Source organism: Cydia amplana, chromosome 14, assembly GCF_948474715.1.
Source record: "Cydia amplana chromosome 14, ilCydAmpl1.1, whole genome shotgun sequence".
Lineage (NCBI taxonomy): Eukaryota > Metazoa > Arthropoda > Insecta > Lepidoptera > Tortricidae > Cydia > Cydia amplana.
This window is the reverse complement of record NC_086082.1, coordinates 6,559,699-6,577,961: the sequence shown is the minus strand read 5'-3', so window position 1 is coordinate 6,577,961 and position 18,263 is coordinate 6,559,699. Positions and strand designations below refer to the sequence as shown.

Below are 18,263 nucleotides of genomic sequence, written 5' to 3'. Positions count from 1 at the left end.
GTAATGGCAAAAATATTGCAAAGATAACAGTGATTGCTCAACCACCCACATTTACAATGCTATTTTGATAATGGAAGAGAAACCTGCTGAAACAAGTCCTTTGTTAACTTCAAAGTTTATTTCACTGTGCTATGATAACTGTTATATAAAGCAGAGTAATTAAAGACTTAATAGCATCATTAACCCTCTGCAACTGTGGTGACTTTTTTAGAGAGATTCTACTGATGTGGTGTCTGTCAGCCGTCATTTTCAATAATTCATTAAAAATAAACTAATGGCAAAATGGTAACTATTGTTTTATATAACAATCAATCCATTTATAATTGAATAAATTCAATTGTAAAATAGGTTTAAAATAAAATACATAAGATATATATAATAAATTTTAATGAGATCACAGTTTCTTACAATTTGTACTTAGGCTAACAAAAAATAAAACTTAACAATCAACAACTTCAAGTAACTTCATTAATTTTCCTTCTTTTGAACATTATATAATACTTAAAAAAAATAGAGAAAATCTAAAGACAGAATAAGGCACTAATCAGTCCTGAAGTTGGTACTTATTTTAAAGGATTTTCGTCGATCAACCATGTAAAATATAATTATTTATGTGGTGAGGTCTCTCAGACACTATAGAAACATTACTATTTTTGTGAGGTGACGTCTGATAGACACCATAATTACTATGAACAAGTACATATTTTTATGAGGTGAGGTCTGTCAGACCCAGGACTTATTGCTGTGCTCACGTCTGTGGGACACCCGCAGCTCATATCTCCCGATGCATGCACCACATTGCCGCTCGGGCATCACTGTCCGATGCCGCAAGTCATTTGAGGAAGGTAATGAGCGAGGCAGAACTATATCGCGCCGTACGCCGACATAGCAACAAAAAAAATATTTGGCGGTGTCTGATAGACCGCACATCAGTCGCAGAGGGTTAAGAAAAATATTTTAATTATATTTAAATATGTAATAAGTGATTATTGATCTTGACTAAATATTCTTAGCAATAAATGTTTTAAAAGCAAGCGGGAGCAATCCAGCAGAGAGTACTTACAGACTCTAATCCTTTGACACTTTTGAGGAGGTTGAGACTGTCAGAACAATAAAATATTAGCTTCCTAGCATTCTTAGAAATTTTAAAACTTAAGGTAATAAGTGTCTCATAAGCAACTATCTGGGTTTTTCCTTCACAGGTTATCCATTAAATTCATTTGTAAAGATAACTGTATCCCTCTTAATCACTCTTTTGAAACTTTTGTGTGAATTATCCTAAGAATCTATCCTATCAAACAAGATGGGAGTATGAACTCAAACTCACAGCGGGCCTGAACTGGAGAAGAGTGGCCCACAACAGTCCCCAATGGAAAGAGCTGAAGGAGGCCATTGCCAAGCGGCACACTGAGTTAAGAGACATACTCTAACTCAGAATAAAAGGGCTTAATAGATAGACAGATAATAGATCCTAAGAAATCTAAGAACTATGCACATGTACCATGTTAGTATAAATTGTAAAGCGGTACTTGTAAAAACAACTAATAAAATTATTATGGTACACTCGGTAATAAATAAGTAGTAATAGCTCACTCTGAGAAACATCACATTAAAAATAGCTATTTAAAAGTTCGTCTAGATAACTAGGCTATAAACTGCCGCAGGTGTGCAACCTATATATAAACTGTTTTATATTTACTATACCAAGTTATACCACCGGGGTCTTTAGTTGACAAGCATAAATGGTTTTTATGCTTTAATGTGTTTTTTTTGTGTTTAGTTATATTTTTATAATATGTATGCTAGTTTTTAAGGTATTTATGTATGGGCCACTAGTTGCCTGAAATAAAAGATTTCATTCATTCATTCAAAGTAGGTACGCCATTCCTTTTTATAGATAAAAACCGGCAATTAAATTTACGCTAAACTACCTGATAATAAAATGTTATGAAACCTGTAAAAACCTAAAATTTAGTATACCCACAGAAGAAAACTTCGATCATCCAAGGAACGTTAATGATAAACGAAATCAACACATTCAGTGTTCCGTTTCCGAGTATCTATAGATTCTATAGCATAGCCAGTTGTTGCAAAACACGTCCTGCTATTATGATGACTGATGAGGCCTAGGCTTGTTACTTCAATTAGTCGATTACAGTACTAGCCTGACGACTTATTATTTTACTAGCGACCCGCCCCGGCTTCGCACAAATTATTCCTCTTGAATCACTCTATCAGATAGACAGCGGGCAGTGACTTTGTTTTATACTATGTAGTCATGCAACGGTCAGAAGAACCTCTTATCTTATGTCCATGCTATAAAAGCGAAAAAAACGATATTCAGTTCGCTCCGATTTGGGTGACGCAATCCGATATTTTTAAATATAAAAGCCAAAAATCACACCGCAAACGTAATGGTCTCTCTGCATACTACAATCAGCATCAAATAAGTGGTGACGGCCAAAGTGGCCAAATATATTGCTGCACATACCTTATTTCTATGGTAACAAAATTGTGTTACGATATATTTGGCAACTTTGGTCGTCACTATCTAATGATAGTATTGATGCTGACTGAATCGCAGTACACGAAAAACTGGACTTTACGTCAATTGCTCAAGTTGATACTGCGTCGCAAAATGTGGTGGCATCCTCATCCGCGTGTATTTATACACCGACGACTTGAGACAAAATGCATATAGAGTTTCGTATCTAGGTATAGCAAATTAAGTGTTCATTACATCTATCCTGCCGCCGAACATTTTCTGCTGAGAGGGACAGTAATATATTATTTTCCTGTCGGTCTCAGGTCTCAGCAGCAGGATAGCAGAATGTATTCAGCGAAAGTATATTAATAAAATAATAACCCCTTTATCCTCTTGCCTCGCCGCACCTTGCAAGTGGTGAATATCACTATTCCATTCCAATTCAATATCAACAACAGGAGAGATTGCCTTTATAAAGCCAGTATCTCGTCTTTGTCAACAGGACAACACACACAAAGAAGAGTATAGAGGCAAAAAAGCCGCTATAGCGGCAGCGCTCAAATCGGAACAAGAGAACGAGATAGAAGATGCCATCGCCGGCGAGCATGACGTCGAAGATGTTGGGGAAGACGGGCTGTTGCTGTCGCCTTATCCCAAGTCCAGGCTTAACCGGTGGGAGAAGGCGCCCTCTGTGCTACCGCAAGGGAACTCGCCTGGCGAAATGGGTAAGTGGTATTTGTATGTGTCCATGTACAAACAGCAACACTCCTAACTGTACATGGGTGGACCTTATAACAAAAGGCTTGGTCCACCGATGTACAGTTAACAGTGTTGGCGATGGTACTCCTTGTAGGTCACCGCACGAGGCCAGTCTGATTTTTATACATTTTTAGGGCGTTATATCACCGCAAAGCATCTTAATAGGTGGTCGTTATCGAGATACAAATTATAATGTGTTCACCGATCGCTATTTTGTGGCCGAGACCAGTAGTAGGTCGCTACTATTACACAGTCTACACACGCTCTTGTTGCCTATCATCAAGTGACGGTCGCGGTCTTCTGTCTCGGTCGCTTGTCTCTGTCGCGGCCCGAACCTCCACCTTTAGGCTGTGTTTACATTGGGATAGATTCCCATGTTTTATGAACATGATGCTGTCGATTATCCGAGGCAGCAGTCGACGAAGATCCAGTTTAAACCAACAAGAACTTAAAGCATTTAGTTACTGGCTGCGACTAAATGAGTATTCGGCCTTTAGGTACCTGGAAAAGTATGAAATTGTGCAATAGTGATGAACTTTCACATATACCTTACTGCCTACATGACATTGAGATTCGTCTTCACAAAGCTCGGCCAATGTGTTGAAAATACTTGTATACTATATTCGTCTACAATGATTGCTTAATGTTAATGATTCGGTGACCCAGTTTTAAATGGGTATGTTTGTTTATAATGCTGCCTGTAGTTTACAGCTAGAACATAATGCGGCATGTTTAGAAAACAAGGCTCAATGATTGCCGTTCCTATTACTTGCCCTAACGAAGCGTGGCATTTTGATGTCTCTGTCTTGTAAATGCCTAATAAATCACGCGACAGCCTAAAAATGTCACGATGCTATTAAGCTGTGAATTTACTAGGGGCAAAATTGTTTTACCGGCGACATAAGTCACAAAGCGCGTGTTTCCTTGACATTGTAGACAGTGTAACTTATTATAAACTGTAGAACTAAACCTTGTTTTTATATTCCAGCTACTAAAATGACTTGTGGGCGCGCTCCTTACAAAACATAAATACCTATAAATTGTTTTGAATTTATCACTAGTACGAATTTTTAGTACCTCGACGTACCTATTGTAGAAATTAGCGACTCGGCCCGGCTTCGCACGGGTTACACAAAACCTTAACAAATTATACACCTAAACCTTCCTCAAGAACCACCCTATTAATGTATGAAAAGCGCATGTTAATTGGTTTAGTAGTTTTTGAGTTTATTGCGAACATACAGACAGACAGACGCGGCGGGGGACTTTTTTTATAAATGTGTAGTGATGTAGTGTAGACGTGTCTGGTTGATTGAATGTTATCATAATCTATAAAGCGATGCTCTACCGTCCCGCCAGCGGTGAGACTAAGTGGCAATATAAACGTTCACCCCACGCTCCCAAATACACACACTCACTCGGCGTCAAATATATGTTTACACTTTTGCACCTTAATCCTTTGTAACTACTCTTAATACACGCCAATTGTTCTACAGTCAGTCACAATATCCATACTAAATTAGAGTAGGTATTTAAATCGCTTATTGAACGCAGGTGACTCAAATGCTCCGTTAACCATTATACATGCGTTACTGCACACTGTACTTGAGTTGCGAGTTCCAAGGAATTGAAGGGGAGCCCCGCTAGCCCGCCATATCATCAGATCATCACGCAAGGTGGTCGAGTTGCTCAACGCCGCCCTCGTCCTTTGCTTCTTATAGATAGATGCACGGATATCATACGCGGACTCTAGTTATTGATATTTAATTCGAGATCCTTTACACAGTTCTGGTTAGTTGGCGTGATGGGAACACGGACTAACGGGTTTCCGTGGTTGTTTATTGCATAATAACACACCTGGAATCCCGTATGATCCCGCCAGTGTGACTGCCACTTAACCTTTAATAGAAACATTCACTCCGAACTATGACATTACCCTAATGACAGTGCAACATACAATGAAATGAACGCGCAAACTGTTTCACACAATTCAGACAGACAGACAGCAGCAGACTGAATCAGGGTTGGTTCACAAATCACACCGCATCGCTTCACTTTATGTCACAAGGCAAGGCACCAACAGGGGCCCATTTTATAATTCCCTATACAATTTACAATGTTACGGGTCTAAACGACACTTGTGTGACTGATGATGGCGATGATTTTAGGCCGGCAGACAACTTTTCGGTCGGTGTTGCCGGTTAAGTTAATGTTAAAATTGAACTTATGACTTGTACAGCTTGTACTAGACAAATACAGGACATTATAAATGGGAATTCCCATTTGAAACAGATCTATTAAATATATTTTTTTAATATTTCGACTAACTTCTGACCGACGTTTGACCGTGAATTGCATATTGTGATAATATCACTAATCGGTCCGAGCAGTCGGCGAGCCAAGTGCGCCCGATCAATTGAAATACATTTAGGTAGGTATATACCACTGTTTTTACTCAAAGGTAGTTGTGACGGACTCTGTGGACTGGAAACTAGCAAAGAATCGAGACAAAACGTTTTACAAATTAGCTATGTAGCATCAGAATGAAAGCATCTCTCGTCCCAGGCATAACTGTCTATTGCATTCACTTCATCAGTGTAATTATTTACAGCCATTGACCACTAATTGCTAGCTCATTTGTTTACAATATCGATAGAATTGTACAAAGGTATGCGTGCTGTTGCCTCCATTGTGTAAATTTGATTATATATTTCCATCGTTGATTGACGGATGTACGTTCATTCGGCATAATGTGTATTTATATTTCCTAATTGTGTACTTCTATCCAATTTTCTACTTAACTATTAACAAATTGGGCAAGTTTGAACTAACAATCGGAAGTTTAAAGGAAATGAATGCTGGAGTTCAGTTCAAGTGGTGTTCCATAAATATGTTACGTTCAGTTCAAACGTAGGTCGCTCTTGTAACTTTTTAATGCAGTTTGCTCTTTTCCTTAAAAGTTTGCCGACCCCTGTTGTAGGACTTGTACCATAGAATAACTAATAGTACTTTGTAGGTCGATTAAAGGTCGTGCATTTCACTCAGAAACTCTATTCTGGTTCTTATTATTCTGATGTTAAAGTCTAATGTTGTTAAACACATTAGCATTCGTTTGACCTCCGAAATGTCGTGCATTCTATTTTTTGCAACCGATTTTAACGTAATGGATGACACATCGCATCAACGCTTTGCAACCTCTGACCAACTATCGCAGAAATTATGTGTCAACGTGCACTAATGCTGCTTATTTGTGCACACTATTCGCCAAAATTGGGTTAAACTATGGACCTAAATAGTGTCCTAAAAACCCATAACAACACTTGTATATTCAATATGGGGCATTATCTATGAAAAGGGCCCTTATTGTCGATGGCGCTTACGCCGCACAGCGTCGCGCGGCATTGTATTTATATGGGAGCATCGTTAATAATGGCTTAATAAAGCGCCATCGACAATAAGGTCCCTTTTCATTGATAACGTCACATATATTGATGATCAATAAGCGAGCGAGATATTGAAGAATAAAGCGAGTCCAATAAATAGTCGAAAACTCGCTTGTGACACCATTAAAGTTGCAAGTGTCGATAGGCTACGGTATCAACCTTGGTGGACTGCTTGGTGGTGATTGGAATTCTAAGTACCTACTATTTTCATAAGAAAAAGTATAGTCCAGCGTCAACGACTCCGTAGCGATTTTATATTCATGTCGTTATGAATAATGCATGTGGAGCAACGTTAATTGTGTTATTAACGACTCTTCACAACACCTTAGCTCGTACCATGAGTCACTGATAGTGTCAAAACTGACATTTACGCTATCGAGAACGTAATTTACTTTCTATACATCTCGCTCGTACTCGCATATTAGTGCAAACGAGATGTATAGAAAGTAAATTACGTTCTTGACGGCGTTTATGTCAGTGCCAAACTGATGGTAGCCGTACTTTACCATATACACATCTAAAACGACAAGTTATTCATTTTTTTTAGCTAAATGTACAATTGTTTGTTACATGTAATTGGTTGCCAACAATACGCTTTCTATCTAAATTAAAGATAAGACCGCGCCATTCTCACAGTTTTTACACGCGCTTTTATAGCTTTCAAGTGACATTAATATCGCACGACAAACAGGTTAGGCGATTAACAGTAAATGTTATTATGCGACAAACGTAGTTTTTTTGTTCAATAATGTGAGCGCGATTTAAGAATACCGTTGGGTCATACTTAGAAAACGAGAGTTGTTTCGCCTGTCTTGACAGTTAAGGACAGGCATTGTTGAGTAGGTATATCGTCTACAACCGGTGTTTATACGTAGTTTTGGGCTATTCCAAAAGTGATGAAAATTATTTCACACTTTCACTAGTTGTCAAATTTGGGTACAGAAAACATTAAAGCAGAACCTAAATCTCTGTATGACCCCCTTGTGGTGCTTCTAGCTAGCTCCAATAAATATTCTATCATATTCACTAACTAAGATAACTTGAAAGAAGTTTTAAAAAGCTGCCTGATTACAACGGAGATTGCACTAATAGGCACTATGAGAACCAATACAAATTCATTGACTCCTCATACTTACTTAGAAACAATCTACCACAAGAAAATATATAAATACAGGTTAAACACATTCATAAATCATTACTCTTCCTTTTCCGTTAGCCCGGTAAAATCGTGGCGAGTAAAAGCTTGACGAAATGTTACTCTATAATCTATATTCTTACAAACATTTCCGGACGTCCACCTAAATGTCAAAGGCTCTATAGACACTTGTAATTTATGTAAATATATTAAACGAATATGCCTACTCAATGCTAGCTCTCGAATGAATGGACCGTTTCGAATTACTATCAATATTTAGGAGAGCTAGAGATATTTACGACATGTACACTACTTTAAAAACTTTATAACATAGGATAATGCCTATACATACGTATTACGGCATCAAAAAAGGGTAATGACAAATTTCCGCAATTTCCGGTTTTTTTCACTACCATAGTAATTATGTATCATATGCGTATATGTCACTATCTGATCTGCTGATCACAAGCCTTATTATTATGTGCTATAATCATATTGAACGAAACGCTGTCGAGGCAACACCAAATAACGAAATATGCTATGTTTTTAGCAATTTATTTATCGTATAGCTTATGCTTATGCTTTAAGGCTTCGTCACACAGGCGCGTTTTCCGGGCGCGGCGTGAGCGGCTTTTACATACAAAATGCTCACGCTCATTTTTGCAATATAGTTGTATTGAGACTATTATAAACATAATAAAGCTAATACAGGCTATGTCGATTATTTTCGCGTAGCAACTTCAGCTACGGACTGTATATTTTTTCTGGTAACAGTAACGCTCAGAAGAATAAATCACCTCGGGACCGTCGTCCAAACAGTCAACCGACAATATATAAACCATATTACCAAGATATAAGGCGCAACGTTGGTCAGGGTGCTGTTAGAATTTAGATCGAATCTCGGACGGTACGGTACAATATAGCATGTGGAATAGTAAACCGATCCGATTATCATCTTACTGTTTTGCTTATTAGATCAAACGGTTAACAGAGTAGGTAAGTAAGTATTGGTATTGGAAACGAATCGATTTCAGATTTTGCCTCTAGTAATTGCACATAGTTCGTATAAATATAAATAGGTAGGTTTTCCATCACCTTAGTAATAAACCCAATCCATTTTACTGCCACTTTATATAACATTAAATTTAATCAATAGTTACCTATAGTTAAACTAGTTAGCCCACCCGAGATTCTTCTAGTGACGTTCTCAGGAAAAGGTATCGCTTTCAACAAACCGAGTCAATAAGGCTGATTTTCAAAGGCATCTTGCGTAGCAAAGTTGAATTAATATCTGGTGGTGGTAAACTGGTGGCCTTTGACCAAAAATGTCACAATTCATGTATGATGTCTTTTTAATTGGCTACAAAAACAATCACGCTTCATGAGTTTATATAAGGGGCATTTTATATGTAGAGTAAATATCCATATTCATTCGATTCAATACGCGTGTGTTTTACATAAGTAAGTACTTTAGATAATAATCGTTTCGTTTCGATAAGTTTTACGCCATAACGAGGTGAGAAATATGAATTTCTGTATAGGTTCTATTATCTACATACTTAAAATATCCAATGTAATAATATTTGAATTATGCAGTCAAGAGTAAAATCGATTCACATGGTTTGGAATTAAAGTACCGTCGTTTACACTGTTTAGTAACAAATTGAAAGACATGGTCAGTTGGACTGTTTGAAAATTGCTTATTACATGTATTTACTTACCTCAAGCCGGCTCAAGCTTAGATAGACGAATTGAGAACCTGCATGCGAGTTTAATTAAATTGCCGACCACTTATTCAACCCATCAATCTAATACTGTAATTTACGGTTTGTAATGTAACACTACTTAATTTTACAACTTAGGTCAAACAAATCAAATTATTTTATTAAATATAAGCCGCTAGAGTTGGTCTAAGACAGGGGTCTTAAGTCTTTCTAAGATTACATCTCGAGAAATTGGTAGTTACGGGGTAGCTTAGAGCCCCTAAAGGTCCAGGGCAGGGCTTTTAGTCGCTGAAATTGCAGACGCCGGCCAAAATTCGGCCTCCGCAACTTTTTCTGACGGCTTGTAGTCCTCTTTTTCTTTAGTTTATGACATGTAGTTCAGTTTCTAACACTAATTTTGTTACAGGTAAAGCGGTGAACATCCCCATAGAGCAAGAGAAGCTGATGCTGGAGAAGTTCCAGGAGAACCAGTTCAACTTGATGGCTAGTGACATGATCTCACTCAACAGGTCGCTTACGGACGTCCGATTTGAAAAGTAAGTTACTCTAATCTAAGATAATTTTATTCAGGTACTAGCGACCCGCCCCGGCATCTCACAGGTTAACAAATTATACATAAACCTTCCTCTTGGATCACTCTATCTATTAACAAAACCGCATCAAAATCCGTTGCGTAGTTTTAAAGATCTAAGCATACATAGGGACAGACAGCGGGAAGCGACTTTGTTTTATACTATGTAGTGATGATAAATTAAGTAGAAAAAGTCTTCAAGCCATAGTGATCAGCAACGCAGGTTTCGCAATGATGTATTCCGCAACACGCTTTGTCAATTAAAATTCTCAATTAAACTAGGCTAATGTGCCATTCCGACCAGAAATCATGTCGCACTTTATAGGGGGGGGAATATTACATATGATCACGATGGGGGGAGATGGTGTGGCAAAATATCACGTGTAATTTTTCGTGCATGGCGCCAAATTAAATATTAAGGCAATATTTGATCACATGATCATTGACTGTTTTTTGTTGCGACCCAACAAAAAATGCCTTAAGTCATAAATGTCGTCGTTTGTATTTTGGATCTGAATGATAAAATAATAGAAACTGCATACATTAATGAATACCTAAATCGGATAACATATTGATATAATGTTATCAGATTTAAGTATTTATTACACCCTGTCGTTTATAGCCAGTTTTTCCTTAGAGTTATTTTTTTGTGCTCTCCCGACACTCAATCAATGTGAATTATTTATCTGTCACTGTCACTGTGTGTCGTGTGATTTTAGAATAGCATAGATTCTGTGCGGAAAGAGAAGAGTCGTGGAATATACGGGGCCCAATACATTCTACGACTCTTCTCTTTCCGCACAGACTCTAATAACAATTTATTGAAATTCGGCTAAGGCCCTGTCTACACATTGATTAGTGTTGTGTGAGTTCATACATACGTCGCCACTAAATGCAAGTAGCACATGTAGGTGTATATGAACTCAATTCAATACACACAGGCCCTTTGTGTTGTGCGTGCCGGACCCCGCACTTGGATAAATACTATAGGAGAAACATAAAGCGCATTATCATTGCAAGCTTACGTCTTTTACGTCCTTTTCTGTAATGGGACACTTAAAAAAATATCATGCTTTAGCATCTGTCTCTTGTGAAGAGTGCTTCTCTTACTCGACTTCCAAATTTAATTTATGTGGCCGTGCCTCTTGTCTTGTCTCATATTAGTAACGGGCAGACCCAGATCCGTTACAATTTTATCCACGGAACCCTAAAAACGAACCTCGAGATCATTGTTTTACCGTGACAAGTGCAACGGCCTACAAATCATATTGGTTGAGTGTAAAACTGAAATTTATCGATCTTTTATGATTAACACATATGATTTGTATGACTTGAAGAATTTGAATCGGCTCACGCCAATCACGTATACGAGTAAGTTTTTTCACGGACCGATACAGGTTAAATTGCTTTTGTGATAAAGTAAACGGTTTGCAATTTCTCACTTCAAAATCAAATGACGCTATTGAAGTAATTTAACACGATAATTATGAGATTCTGACAACTTACAAAGATCGAAGAACAAATAACAGTCGGTCTTTATTTCGATTTTATGAGTTTACACTTCACAAGATAGTTTAATTTATTTTTGCTAGTAGATTTTTCAAACCGTGTTAAATTTCCACACGATTGTGTTGATATCATCATTGGCCCTTTCGGTTATTGCAGACGATTTATTCTGAAATCGGATTTCGTCTGCAATTTCATTTGAATCTTTGTTGTCACACATTTTCTTCCGTTAAATGCTCTATACCCCTCAGGCGAAATTCTATCCCAACATCTTTAAATTTAGAATAGTGTTAAATGCCTAATTTAAGTATAAATATACCTAATGCACTGGCGCCCCTAATTTTCCCAAGGTTGATTGACTATTATAGGCCCAGAACACTCAGCGAACACATACTTAATAATAAACAAACTGAAGAACGCATTTATTTTAACTCTCTTAAGTCTAAAAGCATGATGCGATTGCGTATTTGAAAGATTTATGGAAGTAATACTGAATTATAGTTTACTACAGTAATCGTTTTAATTAGCTAAAGTCACGCATATGAGAGTATGAAGTGTAAGTCAAGCAATAAACAATATTTTTTAGGTAGATGTATTATTTTAGTATCATTAAGAAAACGTGAAAATAGCAACGAAAGTTTATATTATCATTTTAAAGTATAATTTTATTTCAAAATTACATTATAATGTAGCCGGCATTAGCTAATTACTTTTACGACTCACTTTCCAGAGGAAAATTCTCATTTGTAGCAAAACTAGAGCAATGTCTTACTCTTAGGCAAGTTTGGCATTCTCTTAATGGTACTTAATTGATGCTAAGTGCTAAGGTCTCTAATAGGCTATGCCGAATTAGTTTCTTTCCTGGTTAAGGTTAGTGGTAGTATTTCAATAGCAACAATTTTCATTTCTTTTTATGTGTTTTTCAAATAAACCTGTAAATATAGACTGAGTTTTTATTATTCATTCATGATTAAAAACGATCAATATAAACTAAATATCATTTTTAAATCCCAACAAAATAATACCCCACTCGTCATAATACATACGTCCTTTGCATTGCGCTGTCAAGTAAAAATCAATTCCTTTACGCCGACTAAAATACGGAAGTTGTCTTAGCGCACATACTCGTATTACTCGTATTAACTGAATAGAGTTATTCTGAAGAACCATATTTAACATACGACCCCAGTTCTTACCAACCCTGTTGCACACATGGTCGATTCTACTCACGTTCAAATATATTTGCATCACGAGTTCATTTCCCCCATTTTACCATAAATATGTCGTTTACCGCATATGAGGCCCCATTATTGCCTTCACCTAATAAAGATGAGTCGTCTACTCGTCTCTTTTAATATAATACTCGCACGTTTACGTTGGGATTTTTGTTTCTGTTAAAAGCGGTTCATATTTAGTGTGCACAACATTTTGCAGTATTTAATGCATATTGGGACCAGGGATGTTGCGGATGCAGATTTTTTGACATCCGCGGATGCGGATGCGGATGCGGATATTTAAAGGCTCACATCCGCGGATGCGGATGCGGATGCGGATGTCAAGATTAGGTACTTGTGGGTACTTAGAAAACGTCAAATATTACATTTTTAGTATTTTTTTTTATTAAAAAAAACGAAACGTTTAGTATTTGAGCAAGAATATAGGTGCGTTATATTTAATAAACAGTAACTTCGCCGACTTTTCTGGATATAGACGATTTCGTTATAGGTAATGACGAAATTACCTAGCACTTACGCCGCCGCTAAGACGTTCCTGTACCGACTTGTTCGACATCCGCATCCGCATAAGCTCCGCATCGATTTTATGCGGATGCGGATGCAGATGCGGATGTTGAAAATAATGCGGAAGTTCCGCGGTTGCGGATGCGGATGCGGATGTTCGCAACATCCCTGATTGGGACCACTGGTATCTGGTGGTACCATGTAGACCGGTGGCCCACTAGTACTTACTAAACATGATAAGCGTAAAAGTGTCATTCATAAATATTTTAAATTTTTCTGAAACCACTTTCTGCCTAAACTTTTTTGTTTTTCTTGACATAAGAAGAAATGTCCCAATTGTACCGTTCCGGAAAACACGCTTTAGTGTGGACTTTATTTTATTGTACGTGCGTGGCGTAGTAAAAACGACAACTACGACAAGGGCACACAAACCCTAATATTTATCTGCTATTTATAAACATCAAGATCATATTTATCTGCTATTTATAAACATCAAGTGTTGTTAGGATTGAAGAGAGAGAGAGAGAGAGAGAAAAACACATCTAGTGCGATGGAAATATTTCGGAAAAAAATTAAAACGTTCTCTTATTAAGTTTCCCTAAACTCTCCCACTACTCTCAATTACAACTCAACATCTCTCTGCATAGGTCCAAAATTACTTGTAATATCTTCTTGTCTGCATAACACTTATTTGAACGCAGTTTGCAATGTACATATTAAATAAATTAACATGAAAGAAAACTGACGAAACCACGAAGGACATTCTTCTGGGGTTGTTGGGTGGTTTTACCTTCTGAAAAAAAAACACTTTCCTACTCATTGAGATAACCCGTAACCTCAAAAAAGTGGTTTTGGACATATATGGGTGAACACATAACTATCCATAGCGACATTATTGGTGCGCTCAAAGTCAGAAATAGCATAGCGATGAAAGGGATACTGAGCTTCCGCGTACCGAAAACCCGGTAGCTTCAGACAATGAAGTGTTAACGACTTCTTAACTTCATTAAACTTGTAAGGCAACTTTAGGCCGGGTATCGCAACGCAAGGACGTTAGGTTAATGAAAAATTACTCTGTTGACAAACTTTTGTCGATCAAACAATGGCTATGTTTAATCAGGTCGTCGGTTTTAAAGGCCGTTTGAAATTTTACGGCACACAAATAAATGTAAAATTGTAAATATTGGATATGGGAGTATTAAATAGTTATTTACGAAACGAGTGGCGATAAATTAAAACACGACCGAAGGGAGTGTTTTAAATCGACACTATTAGTTGCGAATTTCCTATTCGCGCGTGTATCGTACAACGTTTTATACGATACACGCGTGGCACTTTAAACTTTCAACTTACGCACGGAAAGTGCTCTTTCCCGCACTAGTCCGGGAAAGTAGTGCCATATGTACTGTAAAATTACATTTTTGTATAATAATAAGACGGCTTTAGACAAAGTTGCATGAAGGTATTTCTTTCTTTTTTTATGAGTTTAAGAGTTCAAAGGAAACATATTTTTCACCTCAGCAGCTCGAACAAGGTTACTTTGCTACTTAAAAACAGTGAGCAAAATCGCATTTTGCTCACTGAGTGAGACAAAATGACATTCAAGTGACCTTAATATTCAAATGTCATTTCAACATGCGGGGTCTAATACAAGTTCGAAATACTTGGATTCTATTATCTCTGTCCCTTTCACGTCTTTAGCAAAAAGAAAGAGACCAAAAAAAGTTCAACTACATTCAACGGTACATTGACGGTTTATAATAGACCCCCGAAAAACGTCAGAACGCATCGTTCCAAAATACATACGAGTATGGATTCTTAATAATTAATTAATGAAAATAAAATTTAAGATTTCATAAAAACTGATAAAAGCACTATATTTTACGTTATTTATTGTACGATTAAAATAAGGAACTCAAAAATACACAGAATATCACGTAAAATAAATAATTATAGTTTTAAGAATCTCTACTATAGTTTAGGTACAAATCCGCAATTCGGACCGTATCTTACAATGTTTTTTTTTTTTACAAAAAAAAGTTGTCGATTGAAGTGTCAATCAATTGATGGTCGTTGTTTCCATATATTACCTATTTAACTGAAATTTACTACGTTTTGTTTTGTGTTTGATTGTGGTAATTCAACTTAATTGTTAGTATGTCTTAAGAAAGCATGAGTGAAGACGTAAGTGATGAAGGAGGATTACATTTTTCAGGTTGTCTAATATGTTCTTACTGCTGAGGTGAAAAGTTTTGTGAACTACACGAGATCAAAGTTATTTACATCTCGTGCGCTTTTGAGGCCCTTACTACGCTCAAGATTCTAAATTAGATTCACTCGCTACGAACGTGAATCTACTATAGAATCTTTCGCTTGCACGGGACTCAAAATAAGCACTCGAAGAAATAACAAACTTTGATCTCTTGTTGTACAAATAACTATTTCACACCACCTATTCGGAAAAGAGCTTTTTCTTCCCTGCTAGGAGGGATCAAAGTGGCACTTTTCCTCCCTGCTAGGGGGATCAAAGTAACACTTTTCTGTTCTAGCACACTATTTTTACATTTTTTTGCACATTATTTTTTTAGCTTAAATAATCTGTTTAAGCATCAGATTGTGTCAACACTAAGAATTTTTTATTTTCCTCATAGTTGATGTGAAAAGCAGTATGTGTCACACGGTATCAAAATTATTTCGCCTTGGGCGTTAACACTCGAATCCCTCATTACGTTCAGGATTCTACTTTAGAATCCCTCACTACGTTTGGGATTCTATTGTAGAATCCATCGCTTCATTCAGGATTCAATGTACGCCCTTGACGGAAATATATCATTTTGATCCCTTGTTGTAACACAAACTACTATTGTTTGAACAACATAGAAAAGAATTTAAATGCCACTTCCAATTTTACGACAATCAAAGAATATAAAAATAAATCGATTTGAGAGCGATAAAACTGCCATTAGCCACCCACACGTAGAATGACGACTATTTCGCTATTTTTGTAGTATACACATTTTGACATACAGGTCATTTTAATACCTAACCTAATAATAATGACTAATGAAAGAACCCTCGAAAATTTGCTTCATACTAACAAATATAAAACACAAATCGACCATCAAGCTACAAAAAAATATTGGTCAGTTAATGAACATGATATGATCCGTGTAAATCGTTAAATTGTATAACGAGATGGAGAGACAGGAGATAGTTTATTTTCTCTAGGATAAGACACACAACACGGCACGGGCGCAGCGCTCGTGTAAGTCGCCCAAGACAAATATTAACTATTGCCTAGCGCCCTTACCGTTCCAGCTTCTCTCCTTTCTAAGCGTATTAATAATTCCACAGATGCAAAGACAAGAGTTACCCGGCGCTATTGCCGACCACCAGCGTTGTGATTGTATTCCACAACGAAGCGTGGACTACCCTGATCAGAACTATCTGGAGTACGATTAATCGTTCGCCGAGACCGCTACTCAAGGAAATCATACTAGTCGATGATGCTAGCGAGAAAGGTACGTCGTATACTCTGCATGAACCCTATATTATTTATTACGTATTTTTTAGCCTCAACATCAGGGATAGGATTAAGCGAACCACTTCATACATTGGTTACTTTATTTGGCTATTTGTCGCCTTTTCGATATCTGCGCCTCTGCGATTAGCTCCCTGGCAAATATGTGCACGTGCACGCGCGCTTTACATACCCAGCTACATTTACTTACTAAAGAGCGCAAGCAGTTAGTGAGTATTTCCCAAATACATTTGCGAAGCGTCAGCCAGATCTAGAGGCAACTTAACAACTTTGAAATCCTTGTATTTTTGACTTTCATACCTTGCTTACTTACGCACAATACCTCGGCAAAAACTCAGTAAAGAGTGCAAGCATAACGAGTATTTCGTAAATAGACGCATTCGCGAAGCGTTCGCCAGATCTGAACGCATCTTACCAACTTTAAAGTCCTTGTATTCTTGACTATACCTTGCTTACACACTCAGACCACCTCGGCAAGAAGCTGGAAGACTACATAAAGACGCTGCCAGTACCGACGCACCTGTTCAGGACAGAGAAGCGCTCCGGTCTCATCCGAGCGCGTCTGCTCGGCGCAAAACACGTCAAAGGAGACGTCATCACCTTCCTCGATGCCCACTGCGAATGCACCGGTGAGTTATTACATTATTTCTAAGTATAATATTTCTATAATAGGCTATTAACAGTGGCGTAGCGTGAACTTATCTAGCCGTGGCCGAAATCGCATCTGCGAGGCCCTTTTTCTTTCACTGTGCCCGATGGGGTCTCGCACGAGGCCCCTCTTGGGGCGCGAGACCGTGGGCGACGGCCCACTTCGCCCACGCCTAGCTACGTCACATAGCGTAATTAGCCTACCTGATTAGTTTCTTGCGTTCTCGTATAAAATATCATGGAAAATACGTAAAAATGCTAATTTCCTTTGCTCCGTCATCTGACAGAAAACTCAGGGCACTAACGAACACTCTTGACTTTTTAAATTAAATTCTTAACTAAACCCATTTCCTTTCGAGCATAGATATGTATAACGACAGTCAAGTGCATTTTATCAAGTGGGCTGAATCTATTTCCGCTTTTAAAACCCCTCACACTAGCACATGACATAAGGAGAGCGGTAAAACTTTCCTTGAAGTCCGTAGATAGCTAAAGTTCGATCTTATGTACTATGTACCCAACGCAAGTGCGATAACGTCACATTCCTCGGAGTCGGATATATTAAGATTATTAAGTTCTGTATCGCCTTCGTTTCTTGCCCTAGATAGTTTAGTTATACTAGAACTAGATGCAAAATATTTAATATAAACTCAGTGCTTTGATAAACAGTGATATTAGTAGGTGTTTAAATTACATACTAACTGTTTCAGTC

At 37.5% G+C, this 18,263-nt stretch overlaps 1 protein-coding gene across 1 annotated transcript in view; it reads left to right on the top strand.

Moving 5' to 3' along the window:
* The window catches only part of LOC134653989 (polypeptide N-acetylgalactosaminyltransferase 5), a 37,960-nt gene that overhangs the window by 1,792 nt on the left and 17,905 nt on the right, over positions 1–18,263 (top strand). The window contains exons 2-5 of the mRNA XM_063509359.1: positions 2,988–3,210; positions 9,953–10,082; positions 16,717–16,883; positions 17,368–17,532. Of these exons, the coding sequence (XP_063365429.1) occupies positions 2,988–3,210; positions 9,953–10,082; positions 16,717–16,883; positions 17,368–17,532 (685 nt within the window). The remainder of the gene's footprint in view (positions 1–2,987; positions 3,211–9,952; positions 10,083–16,716; positions 16,884–17,367; positions 17,533–18,263) is intronic.